Below are 18,221 nucleotides of genomic sequence, written 5' to 3' on the forward strand. Positions count from 1 at the left end.
CAGTAAATATTTATGAAACAAACAGAAGCCAAGGATGATGGTCCTGTCCCCATCGGCATCTGAGAGCTAGCTAGCTTCCAGGAAAATACACATTTAAAAATGATCTTGAGTATCCATGCAGAAAGCAGGGGGGGCATTCTAGAAAGAAAACCCAGCCCTATGGTCAAGAGATGCAGCCATGACAAATGCTATATGAAGAAGTCTTGTCCCAAACAGGGAAAATGTCAGACCACCCTGATGACTGGATCTATGTGGTACCATGTGGGTCAACTTTCCTTTTTTCTAAATGTGAAATGCTGCCTTCACATCGCCAGGTAATTGAAGTCTCCAGGCTTGCAGCAGCAGGAGCTTGATATGCTCATTTGTCAGGTTCAGTCGTCATCGCCATCGTAGAGGACTCGTCAAGCTAAGGCTAGCTGGGACACAAAGATCCAGAAATACAGCTCAGCTACAGCGAGGATGGGACAACCCGTGAGGGACGCATCTGAGGGGGTAGGAGGAAATGCAGGTCCTGAAGATCTCTTCAGATCTGCAACGCCCTGAAGAAGTAGTTTGGGTGAAGAAGTCTTGGTGACAGGCAAGTGACAGTGATTTCTATGGGGTTTAATGTCACTGCTGTGCCTGGAGGCTTTGCACGTGCAGCGATGTTTTTGGGCCCGTCTTCTGACCTGAATGTTTGGCTCTGCTGTTCGTGGGCTTGGGATGACGCCCGAGGCAGCCCTGTCTGCCTGTCTCTGACGGATCCTCAGTTCTGCCGTTTGGTTCTTGCCGAGGGCGATGCTGTGGGCAGAAGTGTCGTGACCGTTGGCAGTTAACCACAGCGAGCCTGATACCGTACTGGTTCTCAAACAACAGATGAGGCCAGAAGTCTCTGTGCAACAAATGAGTAACTCCTCCCAGGGTTATTTCTTCCCTTTTAGTTTGTCAGCATCTGAATGATTTGGGCACAAGGGCGAACCCAGGCTTTTGAAAGATTTGACTGTTAGTACGGCAGCAGGCCCTACGCACCCTGGTGAATTAACGGAGACGACTTTGCTGTCCCTTTGGCACTGAGCCCCTTGGGCAGAGCTGTGAACAGAGAGACTCCCCTGCAGCGGGACAGACCTTTAACACTTTTATTTGAGGAAAATGCGCAAGGTGGAGCCTGTGACATGGCACCACTGCCTGGGCAGCAGCACTCCCCGATGACACAGGCCTCCCCTGAGGCAGGGATACAGAAACACTCGGTTTTACATCAACACCCCCCCCCCCCCCCCCGCAGTGTGCTGTTGCGGTGAGGAGGGGGCACGGACACGCGTGTTTGGTGCCCGCACAGCGGCTCAGGCTCCGCTCTCAGGGCCAGCGCAGGCAGGCGCGGTGCAGGGCCGGCGGGGCTCTGCCCTCGGGGAAGGAGCCGCCCGGGTTGCGGGGATCCCGGCCTCCCCCGTGGTGGGGGCCGGCCCTGAGACGCCCCGAGGCCCGGCCGCGCTCCCTCAGCGCAGCGGGAAGGAACGGGCGGCGCCGCTCCCCGCCCCGCGGGCGGCCCCGGGCGGACAACGCCCCCGGCCCTCACGCCGCGGCCGGGCCCGCCGCCCGTGGCATTTCCTCTGAGCTCACTCGGCGGCTGACGCGGCGCCGCTTCCCTCGGAAGAGGAAGGCTCGCAGCGGAGCGGCGGCAGCAGGCAGGGCGGGGGTGCGCGGCGACCGCCGTGCCGGCAGCGGCGGGGCGGGGGGGACAGCGGCGGGGCCCGCGCTGGGGGCGGCCGGGGCGGAGGAGGGGGGCGGCGGCGGCGGGGGCGGGCGCTCCCCGCCCGCGGGGCCGGGCGGCGGCCACCCCCGTGGCCCGACCCCCCGCCGCGCCGTGCCCGTCTACACCCTCAACTTGCGGGTCTTGTGGCCGCTGGTGACCGGCCTCTGCACCGCGCTCCTCTGCCTCTACCAGGCCCTGCGGGGCGGCGCGGCCGGGGAGGGCGCGGCGGAGGCGGGTTCCGTCCCGTTCCTCAAGGGCTCGGCGCTGCTGCTGCTGGGCTGCCTGCTGGCCCGCTGCTGCGGCGCGGGGGGCGGCGGCCCGAGGCCCGGCGGGGTCCGGGCAGCGGGGGCGGCGGGGTCGCGGCGCAGCGCCCTGGAGAGCTTCTACGCGCGGCAGCTGCGGCTCTCGCCCCATGTGCTGGGCCACAGCAAGGCGCACGTCGGGCGCGTCGTGGCCGAGCTGGTGCGGGCCGCCAAGGCGCAGGGGCTGCAGCCCGGCCCGCTGGCCCTCAGTCTGCGCGGGGACTTCGTCCGCATCGGCAGCGCCTACGAGCAGCACAAGGTGCGCAGCCCCGACTGCTTCGACATCCTGGTGCCCCTGCGGCTGCCGCCGCACCTGGAGCCCCAGCCGCGCCGCGCCGATGGGCTGGGGCCGCACGGCGCCTTCGTCTGCGGCCTGCGAGCGAGAGCTGGCTGGCCGCGCCGCTACCGGCCCTTCGCCGAGGGCTTCTGTGTGGAGCTGCAGGGCCGCAGCCACCTCTCCTCGGGGCTGGTGCTGCGCTGGTTCCAGGGCCACCTGCAGCGGTGCCTGGGCGCCGTGCGGTACCGGCTGCAGGAGCGCTGCCGCATCAGCCTCTCGGCCTGCCCTGGGCGCCCGCCCACGCTGCACATCCTGCCCTGCTCCGACTACGTCTGCTGCCACATCTCCATGGCCGTGCGCCTCATCCCTGCCATCCCCCTCGGTGACGCGCTCTACCTCACGGCCCTGCCGCCCGAGGGCCCGCAGGCACCCCTGGCCCCCGAGGCCCTCTGGGGCCTCAATGCTTCGCGGCAGGAGCAGCGGCTGCTGAGCTGGCTGAAGGAGCAGGCCCCGGCCTCCTCCTGCCACCTCAAGTGCCTGCAGATCCTCAAGGGCCTGCGGGACCTCCGCAGGCAGGGCCTGGAGGAGCCCTTCTGCTCCCAGTGGGGCCAGGTGCTCTCCTCCTACGTGCTGAAGACGGCTCTCTTCTCCCTGCTGCTGCAGGGGCCCTTGGACGCCTGGGACGAGCGGTTCCTGGTGGAGCGGCTGGAGGACCTGGTGCTGTACCTCAGGGACTGCCTGCGCAAGCAGGTGCTGATGCATTTCTTCCTGGGCAATGCCAGCCTTCCCGAGGCCGTGGCGCTGCCCCGGTTCCTCAAGGAAGCCGCGCCTGTGAACTTGCTGGCCGCCTTCGACGGGCCCACGCTGGACCTGGCCGCCTTCCAGCTGATCAACACCTGGTTCCAGGCCCCGCACATCATCAGGATGTACAGCAGCCCCCGGTACTTGCGACCAGCGCTCACCCCGTGCCGGCACGTTGCCGAGGCCAGGCAGGAGCCATCGGGAGAGTGAGCTGGTGGCCAGGTTGGCCAGCGTCGCCAGCGGACCCTGCCCGGGGCAGCGTGCGCTCCCAGCCCTGCCGGTCCATCGGTAGCCCGCATCTGCCTGAGGAAGGTGGGATCTGTTTAAATGTGGTCCTGTGGTTTTCTCCTCGATCTGAGAAAATTATGAAACCAGAGGCCAAGACTTAATGAAGTTGTGATTCTTGTTTTTTAATCTCGTTGGTTGTTCGTGGGAACATTGTGAAATTTCTGCGGAAATGCCTTAGTTGAGAAGCGTTACGTTCAATCGACTGTTTGCAAGCCTAACTTTAACAAGGCTCAAACTGACATTTCTGGAAATCCATGTTAACTTGTTGTCTTAGTGGCAAAACCGACCTTTTTCTGAGATTTGCTTTTTATGATACAAAATCCATTTGGGATTTAAAAATCCTGCAAGTGCAAACAAACCCGCCCCCAGTGTACCAAGATGCTCTTAAAATGCGATGAGCACCAGAGCAAGGGTGTTGATCACAGCTTGAAATGCTCAATGACATGCTTTAAATTTCCTGTGTAATCAATTACATTGTGCTGAATATAAATACAATATGCATGCTAATGTAAAATTGAGGGAAGAAGCTAAACCTGTCTCCCACAACAGTATGAAGAATTTAGTTGCAGGTTTCCTTGTTCAAGTGAAGGTTATACTGAAGGACTCAAATGTAGAGAAAAGGAAACCAATAGCACTTTATTTTCACAAAAGCCTTCTTTTTAGGGTAATTGGCTGCACTAAATACTTGCTACAGAGGAGGCATTAGTATTTTGTTAAAGGATGATGTTTGAATCATCCTGAAGAAAACAACCTTCTTTTATGGAAATACTCTGAGGTTGGTTTGTTTGTTTGCGGGTTCTTGTTGAGGGTTTTTTTTTTTTTTTTCCCTTCCTGGCTTCAAGTATTATTTTATTAGAATTTGCTTTACCTTGAGGACCAACAACAAAACTGAGACATTCTGTATTATTTTTTTCTTGGAACAAACCTTAAACCAGTCCAAATCTCAGTGCTTTAAGCCGACTGCTGTGTCCTCCTGCCCTCAGGTAGTAGTTTGGTGGGATTTTTGGATGACTGCCTAGCCAGTTGTCTGATCGTGGCAGTGTTTTGACCAAATAACCTGATGGGATTTTCTAGTGCTGTGCTATAGCAAATAGTTATCGCGGGGGGAGGAAGTGAAATATTTAAGGGTACTTTAAAATTATTTAGCACTAATTCATGGTACAGTGGCAGTCCTAGGCTATGGATTCTGGTATCCTCTAAATAGAAACATCAGCCAGATAATTTCCACTTCTTGCCTGGTCACATGCCAGTCGCTGGAATAACCTGGTGAGTTGTAACACAGCCAGCTCCGTAAGTGTCCTTAACTCCCCGTGCAGGTACCCGGGGTACGGGAACCCGGTGTGTCCCAGGGTGTCAGCAACTTCAGACCTTCAAATCCTTGCTTTATTGAGTCACCTGCTCAAGTATTTGATGTGTTAATACCTAAAATGTGTTGCTGAATTGCTGGCGCTCAGGAAACTGAGCGTGTGCCTTATTGCCCACTGCACTGTGTCCTAGGTGAGCAGTCTGAAATGAATTATAAATGACCAAGTGTAACTTCTGGGAAGCTTTAGGATAACTCAGAGTTACTAATACACTCCTCTTCCTCATGTACATAGAGATACCGGTGTGCTTTATTTACAGTCCTGTGCATCAGAGCACAAACCAAACATTTTCGAAATCTATGAAGCTTTATAAAAATCTATTTTTCTAAATGGAAAAACTCCCTAGGCAGATGTTTGCCTACTTCTGTCTATTTTTTTAACTGCTCTGCAGTCTTATTTTCAGGTAATTATACCCTAGGTCACACCCGCAAGTTGGGTTATTTTTATATATGAAGCACTGTGCTTCTTTCTACAAATACGAATAGGGTATTTATAGGTAGTATTGATCAAATGTTCTTTGCACATGGTATTTAAGGCTAAACAAGCTATCTTGGTGTTTTGATTTATTTTTTTGGTAGTAGACCATGATACGTACTATTTTTGCAGAGTTGTGTTACTTGGTATTTGAAATAAAACGCAGTTCTGCAATCGATGCCATTGAATCTTTTGCCCAAAGAAGGACTAGGTGACCAGCCCAGGGTGTTGTGGATGCCTGAACCAATGACATAAAACCCCTTTAGCTGTTAATTCTGGCATCATAACCACTTCCGTCAGCTGTGGGTTTGTTTACATCACTGTGCATCCCTGTCTCTGAAAAGCAACCTTTTCTCTGAAAAGGGATGCACGTTTGGTGTGTATGTAGTATTGCTGCGATACGTGGAAATCTGTAATGGGCTTGGTAAGGGCTTTCTCACTAAAATATAGTAATGCCAGGAAAAGACAGTTGCATTAGGAAATGTATGAGGAGAGATGGTGGAGAATATAAATAGTTTAGAAAATGAAAGTTGGGCTGAGTGAGCGAGTGTGATGGTAAACTCTCAGTGAAGATCCACTGCAAACAAGCTAAAGGACATGGGGATAAAATTGGGAGAGAGCTATTGAAAGCAAGGCAGCTTTGGAGTGTAGGGAAGAGAGATTTAAGTGGGTTTTGCTTTGACAATATTTCCAAAGTGGTTGAATCCATCAAGGCTGAAGAGTGAGGCAGACCCTCAGTTTATTCACCAAATAGGTGGATCTTCAGTGTGAGTTTTTGTTCAGCGAGGCATTTTTGAGATTGTGATGGCTGGTGATGGGAGAAGATGTATGTGTTTGCTTTAACCTTAGGCTCAGGCAAGCTTTCTTGAGAGGGGGCTTCCTGCCAGTAAGGCAACGTGCATGCGGTTGGTGGGAGGTCTGAGAAAATCTCTTGGATTAACTTGTGGCTCTGTTGTACAACTGAGATACGAAGTGTATTTTCTTTATCTGCTATAAAGCATGCATTCCTGAATACAGTTAAAAATTGCGTTCTAATATGGTATTCATCTTATTCCACCACAAACGTGACAGCACTGGTACCTGCAGCGTGCTGGAGCTGTTACAGGGCCTTATGTGCAAGGAGGTGTACGGAGAACTTGACCTACACGAGTAATCCTGTGGGCCTTCTGCCTTCTCCCTCTCCCAACCCGTGGATACTGTACACAGAACAAGGCTACGAATACGTGTTTGTTAAGGTCGTAGCTGTTGTAGTGTACCGTGGATTCAGCACGGTTGCCTCTGTCTGTGTAAACTGAAACGCAGACGCGGAAGAAAGAGCGTGTTACTTAGCACTGATGTGGGTTCTTGCTTCTCTTTATCTGCAACCTCATTTTGCAAAGACTCTGTGCAAATGAAGTTGTTTCTGTTGAACATCGATTGGGAAGAGGAGTCACACCTGCAAGAGAATAAGTTTATTTATAGTACCAAAGTGCATATATGTGACTTCATTTTGTATTGAAAAATGCTGTGTATTTCTCAAAAACATCATTATTTCTTATCTGACTAAATGTCTGAAAAACATTCCTCTTTTGATTTTGAATCTCTGCAGAGTAATGTAAATTTTAAGTGTCTGTTTGCAATAGATATTCTTGGTACAACTATTTTTTGCTGGTTAATAATCAGACCAAAGATTAAACTAAAGTGTTCAGCTGCTATTGTGGTTTTTTTCTTTTAAAAAAAAAAAAAAAAAGGTGTTTATAGGCTCAAAGTGTCAGCCCGTTTTAATGAAACCTTTATAAATTCATTTTCTATTTAATATCAAAATACACTTGCACTTTTATTGTTTCCGTAAAAAGTTGATGGTTTTAATATTTCACTGTAGTAATAAACAGCATCTATGCCTCAAGATTTAAATTCCTTGTTATCTTCTTTTCAGCAAAGGCTACCTGCAGCCCCAAGACTGTGATCAGCAGGTTTATGTGCTCTTTAGGAGGAGACTGCTGAAGTGGCAAAACCCTGGGAAAGCACAAGTCCTCGCCTCGGGGGTGCGCAGAGGGATGCGGGAGGAGGAGAGCCAGGAGGGAGCCTGGAGCGCGGCTGGCACCGTCTGTGGTGGTGCTGACTTTTGACACGGAGCACGCTGGGATTTGTGGCTGTCTCGCTCAGAGGTTAAAAAGGCATCAGTTCTTGTTTCTTTGGCTCCAGTTTCAGGTTGCTGCACAAAATCTGCTTTTTCTGGTGTTTCATGAAGAGCTAGGACTTCTTCTTTTCACAGTATCTGTGTGAGCTTTTCAGCGTGGCACGTACAGACGCATCTCCGTTCCAAACTGTGTAGGTTGCGTTTTATCGCATATGGAAAATCTCCGGCTGGTTTCGTGGATGGGCCGGTGAGTTACCTGTCCTTTGTTAGTCTTTGGTATGATGCCACAACTATACACGTGTGGCTTGTGCTGATGTTCCCTCCTAAAGAATGAAGTATCAGCAAGACCCCGAGCTTTTTAATCATTAAATCGAAGCTAGGCTGAAAATAACTGTCTCCAGGCCTTTGTGTGCCTGCCTCTTACCTTGCAGGGAGTAGCTTCTGTACGAGGGGCAGCAGTCGGTGGTGCAGCACCCAGCAGCCCCGCCGGCTAACGGACTTCTCACTGGCCAGGACTGGAAGAATGTCATTCCTTTAGTGTCAACACTCAGGCACCCAAGTCAGTGCGGAGGAAGTGTATTTAGATCTTTACCTCTTTAATAACTTTATCTCTTATTAATGGCTTCCTTTAAAAGTAATAACCATGCTCTGGTCTCCATTCATTCCTTGCTGTGAAATATTTCTCTTTGAAGCCTGAGTTTCTATTCAGCAGAAAATCATTAAAGAAACACAGGGGTTTCCTTTCGTGATAAATCTGTTAACAAAAAATTAACTGGCCTACAGACTTGCATGCTTGGTGTTTAAAGAAAAGCCTGTTTGCATCCATCTCGTTGGATAAATTGTTTAAAATCTTTCCATCCCTGTGCAAATACCTCCCTTGTAAAGCAGCCAAGGTCAGGAGTGAATTGCTGATTAAGTACTGCTAATGCACGTCAAAGCTACCTGGAGGGGAAGGGACTCTCACTTGTGCATCCCGTTTTCGTAATGTTCCAAAAGAGTTCACACGTGAGAAATTTGCTTTTCTAGGCTGGTTTATTTCCTGTGTCGCCTCTTTAAATGGCTGCCTGGTGAGTCCTCCCTGAGGTAAGTGACGTTCTGACGGATGAGAATTAATTTGAGTAGCTGGCGGAAAAGCAGCCAGCCCCGCTTTCGCTTTCACTGGGCCGATAGCGCTGGGAAGCGGGCGGTCGATGTCGGGGCAGGGACCTGCACCCCTTTAAGGACGTGGATTCACCTTCAGGGCTTGCTGACGCTTCTGAGCACAGCGCTCTGCTCACTCGGGGGGGTCCGAGTAGCTCACAACTCTAAAATAAGCAGGATATGGAGGGCTGACCAGAGACAGGTCTGCCTGTACATTATATTGCTGTCGTGGGTTTCTCAGACATATGGTATGTCTCATTAAGAGACTACCTGTGCCTTGTGCGTGCGTGCCTGCAGCCTCCTATTTTAAATACGTAACCAAGAATTGGCATATTTGCAACTGCTTTATAAGAGATTCAAAGCGCTGTAATACTCGATCGGCACCAGAGCTATAGATAACGTATGTTCTGTATCTGTGCGACAGGCTGTTAGGATTCAAATAACTATTTACATGCAAAACTCTTAAAGGTTGTTACAAACGCCTATGCATCAAATGTCATCGTGTACCAGTCCCCTGTGTTAAGGAAGCCTTATTTTTTTGCTTTTAAAGGATAGCAATGCTGATTCAGAGACTCAGAAAACATCTGTGTGCTCGAGTTACAGGCTGCATTTCTTGAGACCCCTGGGAATTCCACACGCAACCCCCAAAACTGGGACCAAAGCTGCATAGAGAATACTCAGTTCTCTGGGCTGGGCTGGATGTAATAAGGGCTTGCTGGGGTTTTCATGATACTCGTCATCCTCTATTGGCTTCTGTCCCTGCCGCAGAGTCCATACAACAATCTGGGCAGGGAAAAAAAGGGGGAGGTAGGGAATCAAGATGACAGGAGTGACGGGGATTGGGCTGTGAAGGTTACTAGCTATCACAGAAGAAAAACTACCCTTATGACAGATTTCTAGTGGAGAAAGTGGAAGAGTTGCTTTGAAGAGTCTTGGTGTCCTGATAGAAACCCGCTAGCTGTAGAAACAGAGGGAGAACAGTAGCAAACTTCAACGAGATAGCCTGCTTCTCCACTGCTGTTTCAGTCTGCTCCTTTCCCGTTTCAAGTATGGGAGAAGAGAAACTTGGAGCTGAATTCACTGGCACATCAGTGTGCTTACTAGCCACGCGTCAGGGGAGGGCAAGGGAGGGGGCAACTCTTGGCTCACTCTTCCGATGTTTGATTCTGCGCAAAATTAAAATGCTGAAATACAATACTCCCGGCGAGGGAGGGAGTCTTGGGGAACGGTTTGCGAATCTCTATCCTGTGCTATCCCAGATGACGCTCTGGGATCGCTGCTTTTAAAGACAAGTCCCGATGGAAATTCAGCTGGTTTTGCGCGTGCTGGAAACCGCTCTTGAGTTTCCCAGTTCCTGCTGGCATGGCACGGGGAGTCGCTCCGCTGCCTGCGCGAGTGCAGCGCCGGAGCAGCAGCTACAGAGGAAATGAGTCATTCCTCTATTTCTGTTGCAAAAGGCTTCTCTGCACAGTGCAATGCATTTAGGAATGCATTCTTACTGCTTCTTGGAAGCTCTCTTCCTAGGACCTTAGGCATACAAACATCAGCGAATTACCAGCCACGTTACAGACTGCTACTTCATTTTGAATAAGTCGTGCGGGCTTGGCGTCTGCGGGGAGGTGTTGGTAGGCTCTTCCTCCAGCTGGTGTTTCACCCAGTTCTCAGCTCCCAGTCTGTCCGCTGGTGGAGGGGCTGCCGCCGAAGAGGCCGTTGTACGAGGGTATCCGTGTGTCTCCTGAGCATCTCATTTTGTCAGATGCCCTTGGAGGTTTGTTCAAGTGTGTTTCGAAAAGGAGAAACTTGCTAGTCATAAGGATTGTGAATCGTGGGCACTTCTCCAAAAACGCGTTTCTGTACAGAGCCTGTAAGTGTTTTCCCAGAAGCTGCTTGAGCTCAGCAGCCGTTCAGACCCTACCAAACCTAATGACATCTCCTGAATATTAAAAAAAAGGGGGGGAGGGTTAGGTAGGAGAACAGCAGCAGCAGACTCCGACAAACCAATAAACCCATTTTTCCCCTTTTATTTCAGTGTGGTGTTTTCCAGAGCGCTGCAGACAGACGTTAAACTGCCTGTTGGCAGGACGGCTCGCTTAAGAGGCACGGTGCGTAGGAGGCATCGCCTGGTGAGAGAGCATCAGGCCTCTCTCCAGCCCCTCACTGCTGCCCTGGCACGCAGACGACTAAATAAAGTGGACTGGCACTCGGTTGTAACTTCTGCTGTGAGAATGCAGGTAATTAGTAAGACTTTGGCAAATTGTCTGTTTTCAAATCTCGCAGGAGACAAAGCAGGTCTTGGCCGAAGCTTGGTGTATGCCCAAGGAGGAGTTTCTCCTAACAGCGTGCTTATCTCCTGGCTCCTCAGTGGCTGGCTGCCCTGAGGGGCAGAGTTTCGTGATGGGCAGCACCTGGTTGAGTGCACCAATTCCAGCAGAGCCCCGCGTTTTACAGGTGCTCCTTAAAACCTTCCCACTTCCAGGATAAAGCCACGGTGGGTGCCGGAGGGAGGGAGGCTGGTAGCAAAACGCACCGACTTTTGTGGTTTGCTCCTTGGAAATGCTACTAGTGCTCCAAGAAACCATACAAATCTTGTGTGCAGAGCTTGTGTGAGCAGCGGTGTTCTAAATCTGCCTCTTGAAATAATTCTCGTTACCCAAAACGTTTATAGGGCACATCATAACGAGCTTTCAACACTCAAATAATTCCTCAAGGAAGAATCGTTATGGTCTTCCAAAATGATCCCTGTGTTAAGTGGCAATTAAGAGCTAATTATAATGAGATGCTGTGGGATGAAATTATTACCCAGCTTCGAGCAACAACAGAAACACCCACGTAGGTGAGCTGGAGGGGAGATGGTGGGAGAAAGGGGAACGGAGGGAACGCAGCTATGCTGCAAGGAGGGGCGGGTGCCTCACCTTGGGGAAGACGAGGCCAGCGATGGTCATCAGAAGTGTCAGCCCTCAATGGAAACCGCGACGGCTTTTCGGAGGGCTGACTCTGGCATTTGCATGAACTTCTTCAGCCAAAGCTGTCAGGGCTTGTAGCTTTTGTGGAAGATGTGGTTTGAGCACCGCTTTCTGCCCTCCGAAATGTCGGCTGGTGAAAGCACTGTTCACCCGTCTCTGGCAGCTGGAGGGGTACGATGGCTCCTACCTGAAAAAGGGCCCTTTCGGGGGTGAAACTCATCTCTTCGGCCAATAAAGCCCTTTATAATGAGACTTTCATGTCAAAGGGCTCTGGCGGCACAACAGTTCGAGCATCTATTTGCCTGACGGCCACTGGACTAGCTGCGTGTGAAGTGCACAGGTATTTTATTTAAATAAAAATTCTTGCTCCCAGTGGTTAGCAAACAGCCGCCCTGGAAACTTGTGAGTTGCAGAGCAGAAGGTTAATTTTGGGTGGATGATGTGCTGCTCTGATTGAACACAGGAGCCAGCACATACCGGGGTACGCCGTCCTGGCTGCTCTGGCACATCTCTGCCCCTCGAGAGCAACGGGGGGGTGTTTTCAGCAGATTTTCCCCCTCTGCGACGGGTCCCTTGCAGCGAAGGGAGCAGACGGGTAACTCCCTTCTCCCTCCTGCGCAGTATTTTCATAACCTTTTAACGGCAGCCCGGCAGAACGGGGACGAGATGGCGACCACGCGCTGGCCACGGCCGCTCTGTGTCTGCCAGTGGGGGAGGAAGCCAGGATGAGATCAGATTTACTTTTTTCCCTTTTCTGCTTGAAAACTTTTTTGCGTTGCTAACGAGGTCCCCAGCTCAACGCCGTAACAGGGATGCCGCAAGTAAGCTTCCTCCCTTGGGAAAGGGCAAATGCAGTCCTCGACTCGTATAAACTGCTTTTCTGGGGCCAGTGGGATGCAGTTAGTCACCCGTGACGGCCCGTGGGACTGGTTGAGCTATTGGCGCGGGGGGATGAGGCACGGGCAGAGCTGGACCTGAACGGGACGTTGCTCAGGAGCAGGGACACCTTCCCCGACGGCGTCTCTTGATCGGGGAGAGGAGGGACATACCGTGCTGCTCCTGTGTAACGCAGGGAGCGACCCCGAGAGCCAACGTGCTGCCGTCTGATCTCTGAGAACGGGGTATAGAAATGGGGTGTAGGAGGAAAAAAAAAAAACAACCCCAACAACAGAAACAGGTGAAACTGAGGTCCCTACGAGGCAGAAATATTCCATAATCCCATGTATTTCTTAGCCAAGCGCTGCAGTACTTTAAAATGCAAATTACCCCTTTAGCCCACCAAGTTTAGCTCTACTGCGTGATACAGTATTTTGCACATCTGCTTAATGAGATGGGAAACCAGATGTACCGGTTGCTGCCGCCGTGAGGGGACGCTTGGAAAAGGAGCCGTTTGTAATAAAAATAGTCTTGCCCTTTTGAACCTGTTGAATTCTGAAGTCGACGTGGGCATGTTTTTGCAAATGATGGTTTGGTATTTGCAGCTGAAGGACCCTGAACTCATCCCCGTGGCTGTTCCTCCACCGCTCAGAAGCGTTTGTATTGCTGTTGATACCGGTTTTTCCGAAAGCTTTAAGCAATCTCTATTTTTCTGGTTTGGTCATTTGTTTCATAATTTAAAAGCTTTTCCCTTACCAGCCATTTTTAAATGGTTTTGGGTAACTTTTGCTACATTTTACAGCTGCACAGCCCCGGGGCTCAGTTACAAAGCCTTGCTGATTTAGTTGAACGTGTGCTTGACCACATCTGTTTCTGTGTTAACTTGCGTCTTTAGGCCTCTGCTGGAAAGGAGAAAACCGTAAGTGCCAGTCCCTCCCCCTCCCCGCCTAGGTTTGACATGGGTTTTAATGTTCGCACGAATAGGAAAGGAATATTTAAAATTGTGACAAACTAAATCGGTGTGAAGCAAATAGGAAGAGTCGTAGCACAGTTACTCGAACAACTTCCAGGGGATGAGACTGTTCTTCTAAAAGACGTCATCCGTGAGTGTGTAACGCACCCAAAACTCTTGGCGTTTATCTTACAGTTTTATCCCTGAGTCTCAGAGAGATGACCCCGAGTCAATGTGAGACTGAGCGTGCCTTGTTCTACAAAATCCCCCACTCTGACCTCTTTAGAAGTTACCCTCTTGCTTTTTAAGATGGGCGCTGGAAGTATCTTGATTGTCTTTACCTCTGAAGCTGTGTCACTTTGGAGACGTGGGTTCTGTCCCCCATTTGCTCAGCCCCCCTCGCCGGGGTTGTGCTGCGTCCCCCGGGGCTTGGGAAGCCGCGTTTGCAGCTCCTCTTGGTAGGAATGACTCTCCTTCTGCTGGATTCGTCTTCCTGAGAAAGGGAGATGCTGCTTCTCGGCTTCAGAAAGGCTGATGTTGCTCGTTTCTCAGTCATTAGATTAAAACAAATACTAAGTAGAAATTTTCTATAAAAATAGAGCTCGCTTCCTTAGGAATTTGCTTCAGTGGGGATTGTGAGATATTCTCTCTACTGATTTAGATGACAAAAATAGCTCTGCCCTATGTCTGCAAACAGTTAGAAATGCGAGCCTGGAAAAGAAATCTAGCCGCTAACTCCTCAGCCCTACAGCTTGAATAAACCAGTCGGAAACAAAATGAATTACAAAGGCAGCTGAAAAACTGAACTTCCCTATAAATACAACGTTCTCTCCTCGGAAGTCTGAAAATACTCCGGCTTTTTAGCATGACCCAAAGCGTACCGTATCCAAGCTTTTTTGGCCTAAACGCAAGGAGCGAGTTCCAAAGCAGAAGAGTCCTGGCAGCGCCGTGCCTTCTCCGTGGGGCTCTCCCGCTGCCGAAATCGCACCGAGTCAGGAGGGACCCTGCGAGCGAGCGAGTCCCAGGCCACAGAGGTCCTGTCTTTATTGCAAGATTAGGTCATCGAAAGAACATGACCTCGAATTCATCTTTACACATGACTTAGGAGTCACCGTTTGCTTTGAACGCCGTCAGCTGATGATGCTCGGTGGTCAGCGTGTCGGAACCCAGCACGACTCAACCAGGCGGCGACGGCTGCCTCCGGGGACGGGTTTCCTTCGAGCAGGAACTTGGATTCGAGTGCTTGATACAATAATACGCGGTGCCTGCTTCCTTGGAGGCTGCGTGCCCTTTGGCTGTGGTTTTTATCTCTGTTTACTATGGAAATAGCTTTAATAGATTATGCTGTGTCATTCAGTTCCCTGCCAGAACGTATGGTAAAGACAAAACAGAAAGCGTGCAAGCGCAACGGAGTAGCTGTAATTTTTATGGCATGAGCAAGGCCATTATACGTTACATGAGGCAATGAGGATCTGAGGATTTTAGATCAAATTTAGCCACTTTATCTGGAGACTTAAGAAAAGAGAAAAATGTGCTTTTACTGATATTGCCAATTAGGGAGGTGCCAGGTGGCCGGTTAACAATCCAGATGTGCCGCAGAAGATGCGGCATCAGCAGCGGCTGTTCCTGAAGTGAAGCAGAGGAGTGCTTTCCAGGGCACAGCCACGAGCCCGGGGAGCGCCGGCGGTGTCCTCCCGGCTACGGGCATCAGTCAGGCATGGGAGATGTGACAAAAGGGCGATCCCGGGGTAGGTAATGCCAAATCCGAGAGGGATGAGAGCTTAGGAAGATTGCAGAGAAGGAGGAGGGGAATGCAATGAAATGCAAAGAACAGTTGGCTACTGAAAATGCAGAAGCCTGGGAACGGCATCCTGGCTTCGAATCGGGCACGTTCACAAAGGTCCACGGAGTTGAGGGGCTAATTTAGAGACAGATGAGACCAAAGGCTGGGTGAGTCATGGAAACGGGTTGTAGCACCTTCCCCTTTTGTCACTAGCTGGAATCCGCGTCTGTCACGCTGTTGTCAGCCCAGCTCCTGCTGGGAACTGCATCATCGCTGGCACGAGACCCACGTCGCGTGCCTCGAGGGCCGGAGCCGGGGACAGAGGCGCTGGGGGCCCAGGCTTCTTGCTGACCCCTGGAGTGCACCAGGAATGATCGGGGAGAAGGGAATAACCTCTCTCTACCGCAAACAAAGCTGTCTGGGCACACTCCTGCGTGGGAATTCGGGAGAAGGGACTGAAGGGATCGGCACGTGAGCCTGGGCAGGCAGCTGGCGGGGTTGAGCTTGCACCTTTGCCGTCAGGAGGGAGCAGAACTCAGCTCAGGTCATGTCAGGTGTTTTCTCCCTCGTAACAAAGCACAACACAGACCCTGGCACTGAGTCAGTCCTAGAGCTAGAATAAATGCAGGTTCCTACTGCAAATCAAAGCTAATCCTTCCTGCTGAGAGACTACGAGGTGTGGGGCCAGCACGGCAGAGCTGTCCTGCCGCAGAGCAAACCGTCCCTCTCACCTGCGCCGCGTTTCGGGTCTCTGCTGGGATGCAGCTGGGGGCAAAGGCAGGTGAGCAGAGTTTGCTGCTTTCTACTTCAGCAGCTGGGGTAGATCTGCTTCTCAGAGCCTGGCTTGCCCTCCCAAAGAGGGGTATTTACCCTGGTTTTTTCCGCCATGTGCCACTCCGCTGCTCGGGGTCTCTGCAGCGGTGCCCACTGGCCCTTCATCTCTCCTAAGCGTGGGCTGCAGGGAACAGTCCTGCTCCTGGTTGCCTAAAACTTCTTGGATAAAACCTCACGGGCTTACCTCTTCAAGGTACAAACGCCAAGGCAGGAAAAGGCCTGGAAAACCACAGAGGCACGCACCCTGCAAGGAGGCAAGCGTGTTGCTAGAGATGGCTCCGGAAGAGTCAATCCGAGATGATTTCATCGGAGAGATGGAGCTGTGGGGAATGAAACTAATCCTGTAATGATGAGAGAAGCCGGACCTTTGTGGGCTGCCAACAGCAGTGGGGAAGCACCGGCTACAATGGCTTGCTATTTATGAAAACATCTGGAGATAAGAAGCTTATTTTTAGGCAGAGTGGTAGCTGGCTATTCCAGCAGGCTCAGGTGATGATGATAAGGACTTGGCATGTGAAGAGCAGAGTAAGACATCTCATCTTATCTTGCACCGCCACTTTTCTCCTCGCTTTCCCCCTTGCAGCAGAAAGCACTGCCGATTGCTTTAGGAGGATTCAAATGAAAATCCTTTGAAATAGCCATCAGATTTCTTTCCTTTCTTTCTCTGCTTTCCAGAGTGATGCTCTTCTCTCTTAACTTTCAGGCATGAAGCAGCTGAAAGCCTTCGACTAGGGCTCGGAAGACACGCGGACATGGCATTTTGAGTGTCGGCAGCCCTGGCTCTGGTTTGTCTGAGAAGCTGCTGAACTGATTTCTATGCTGGAGGTAGATTTTGCTACTTGCTGGGCTGGTTGTAATGATTCAAGCGCGTGCTCTGGATGTAGCTGATGTTATTCCCGTTGTGTATTAATATCAGTAAGAATAGAAATCTACCATAAAATCATATTCTGCAAAAGCGGTGTTAATTACCTTGGTTTCTGTGTTGAAATTTTGCATTCGCAAGCCTCGCCATCTGCATTGCAGCCATTACATGTGGGAAGTATGGAATGCGTCTTATCAGACACAGAGCGTGCACAGCAAAGGACATCCAAAGGTTATGTTGTCATCATGTCAAATGGGTCTGTTTATTCTGAGTGCTGTAGAAGCAGAGCTTAATCAGAGCATCAGCCATATGCAGATTTGAAATTAGATTTTACAATAACCACCTGTCTGCTGTTTCGAATCCATCATGTTCTTTGGGTCAGAGCTGTGTTAGCTTAGCGAATGTATTTGCTGAGAGAATGCAATCTAAAAGCCTTCGTGAAACAGTGTAAAAGGCACTTAAAGGCATGTATATGTATGAGTGTGCAAGGGAAGCACATCTATCTTACCGCTTGGTACCACCGTCTGCTGCTAGAGCATGTGAAATCATTCCCTGTAAAAATCAATAGTATTAGTGACCCCCCCCCCCCGTAAGACTTCATTCTTTTGCCCTTCTTTTGGGGGTTTGTAATGCTTATGTGTGTCAGCCAAAAAAAAGTTGGTGACAATTGATGCAACATTGGATCTCCCTTTCTTGATCCTAAACGTTTTTAATGGAGTAAGTAACAAACATGCACATAACGTGTGTATAGTGAGGCATGCCATAGTTCTTGTGACTCACAGCATTCTGCCTTTAAGGAGTCAAAAAAATCTGTTTGAAAAGTTTAAGCCTCTCTCCACTATGTTGTAACATGGAAAAAAAAATAATTCCATGTGTTCACTTATTGCAAGCTGCATCAAGGCGGTGGTGAGTCAAGATGAAAAGAGCAACGATATTCAAAGTAAAGGCTGACATTTTAAACACTGGCACTTGGAAAGAAGTGGAATTAAAAAGAATTGCAGAGCAAAAATTGACAAACAACTTGTACCACAGTTTAATCATATGCTCAAAACTGCCTGAAACAAGTACTTTTTTCTTTTTTCTTTTTTTTTTTCTTGCTTATCTCCACTGTGGTAATTATTTTTCTAAAGCAGTAGCTGCTGTCCCTGGGGGAAAAGAGAATTTATTTTTTAACTCGGAGCGTGGCCCTTCCCACACAAGCCAAGGGGAGGTTTTCGTTGAATTCAGTGAGAACTGAAAAGGGCCGTTACGTGAGATCAGTAACGCAAGAGCTTCCCAAAGCCGTCCAGAGGCTCCCGCACGGCGCGGCGCTGACCCGTGGCTTCAGCCCGGGCAGCCTCTGACGCGGTAGTGTCCCGTTCCCCAGTGCAGGAGCTGTTGTCACCATTCACCCCAGTAAACTGAGGTGTAACGGGGCCGGTGCGGGTCAGGGAAGTGCTCTGTCGCACACAACTGCT

At 50.5% G+C, this 18,221-nt stretch overlaps 1 protein-coding gene across 1 annotated transcript in view; it reads left to right on the plus strand.

Annotated features, from left to right (window-relative positions):
• The first annotated feature begins 221 nt into the window (after positions 1–221).
• ITPRIPL2 (ITPRIP like 2) overlaps positions 222–18,221 on the plus strand; it is a 34,614-nt gene continuing 16,614 nt past the window's right edge. The window contains exons 1-2 of the mRNA XM_075767925.1: positions 222–254; positions 1,316–4,205. Coding sequence (XP_075624040.1) covers positions 222–254; positions 1,316–3,319 — 2,037 coding nt within the window. The 3' untranslated portion in view covers positions 3,320–4,205. The remainder of the gene's footprint in view (positions 255–1,315; positions 4,206–18,221) is intronic.

This window comes from Balearica regulorum, chromosome 15 (genome assembly GCF_011004875.1).
Source record: "Balearica regulorum gibbericeps isolate bBalReg1 chromosome 15, bBalReg1.pri, whole genome shotgun sequence".
Classification (NCBI taxonomy): Eukaryota; Metazoa; Chordata; class Aves; order Gruiformes; family Gruidae; genus Balearica; species Balearica regulorum.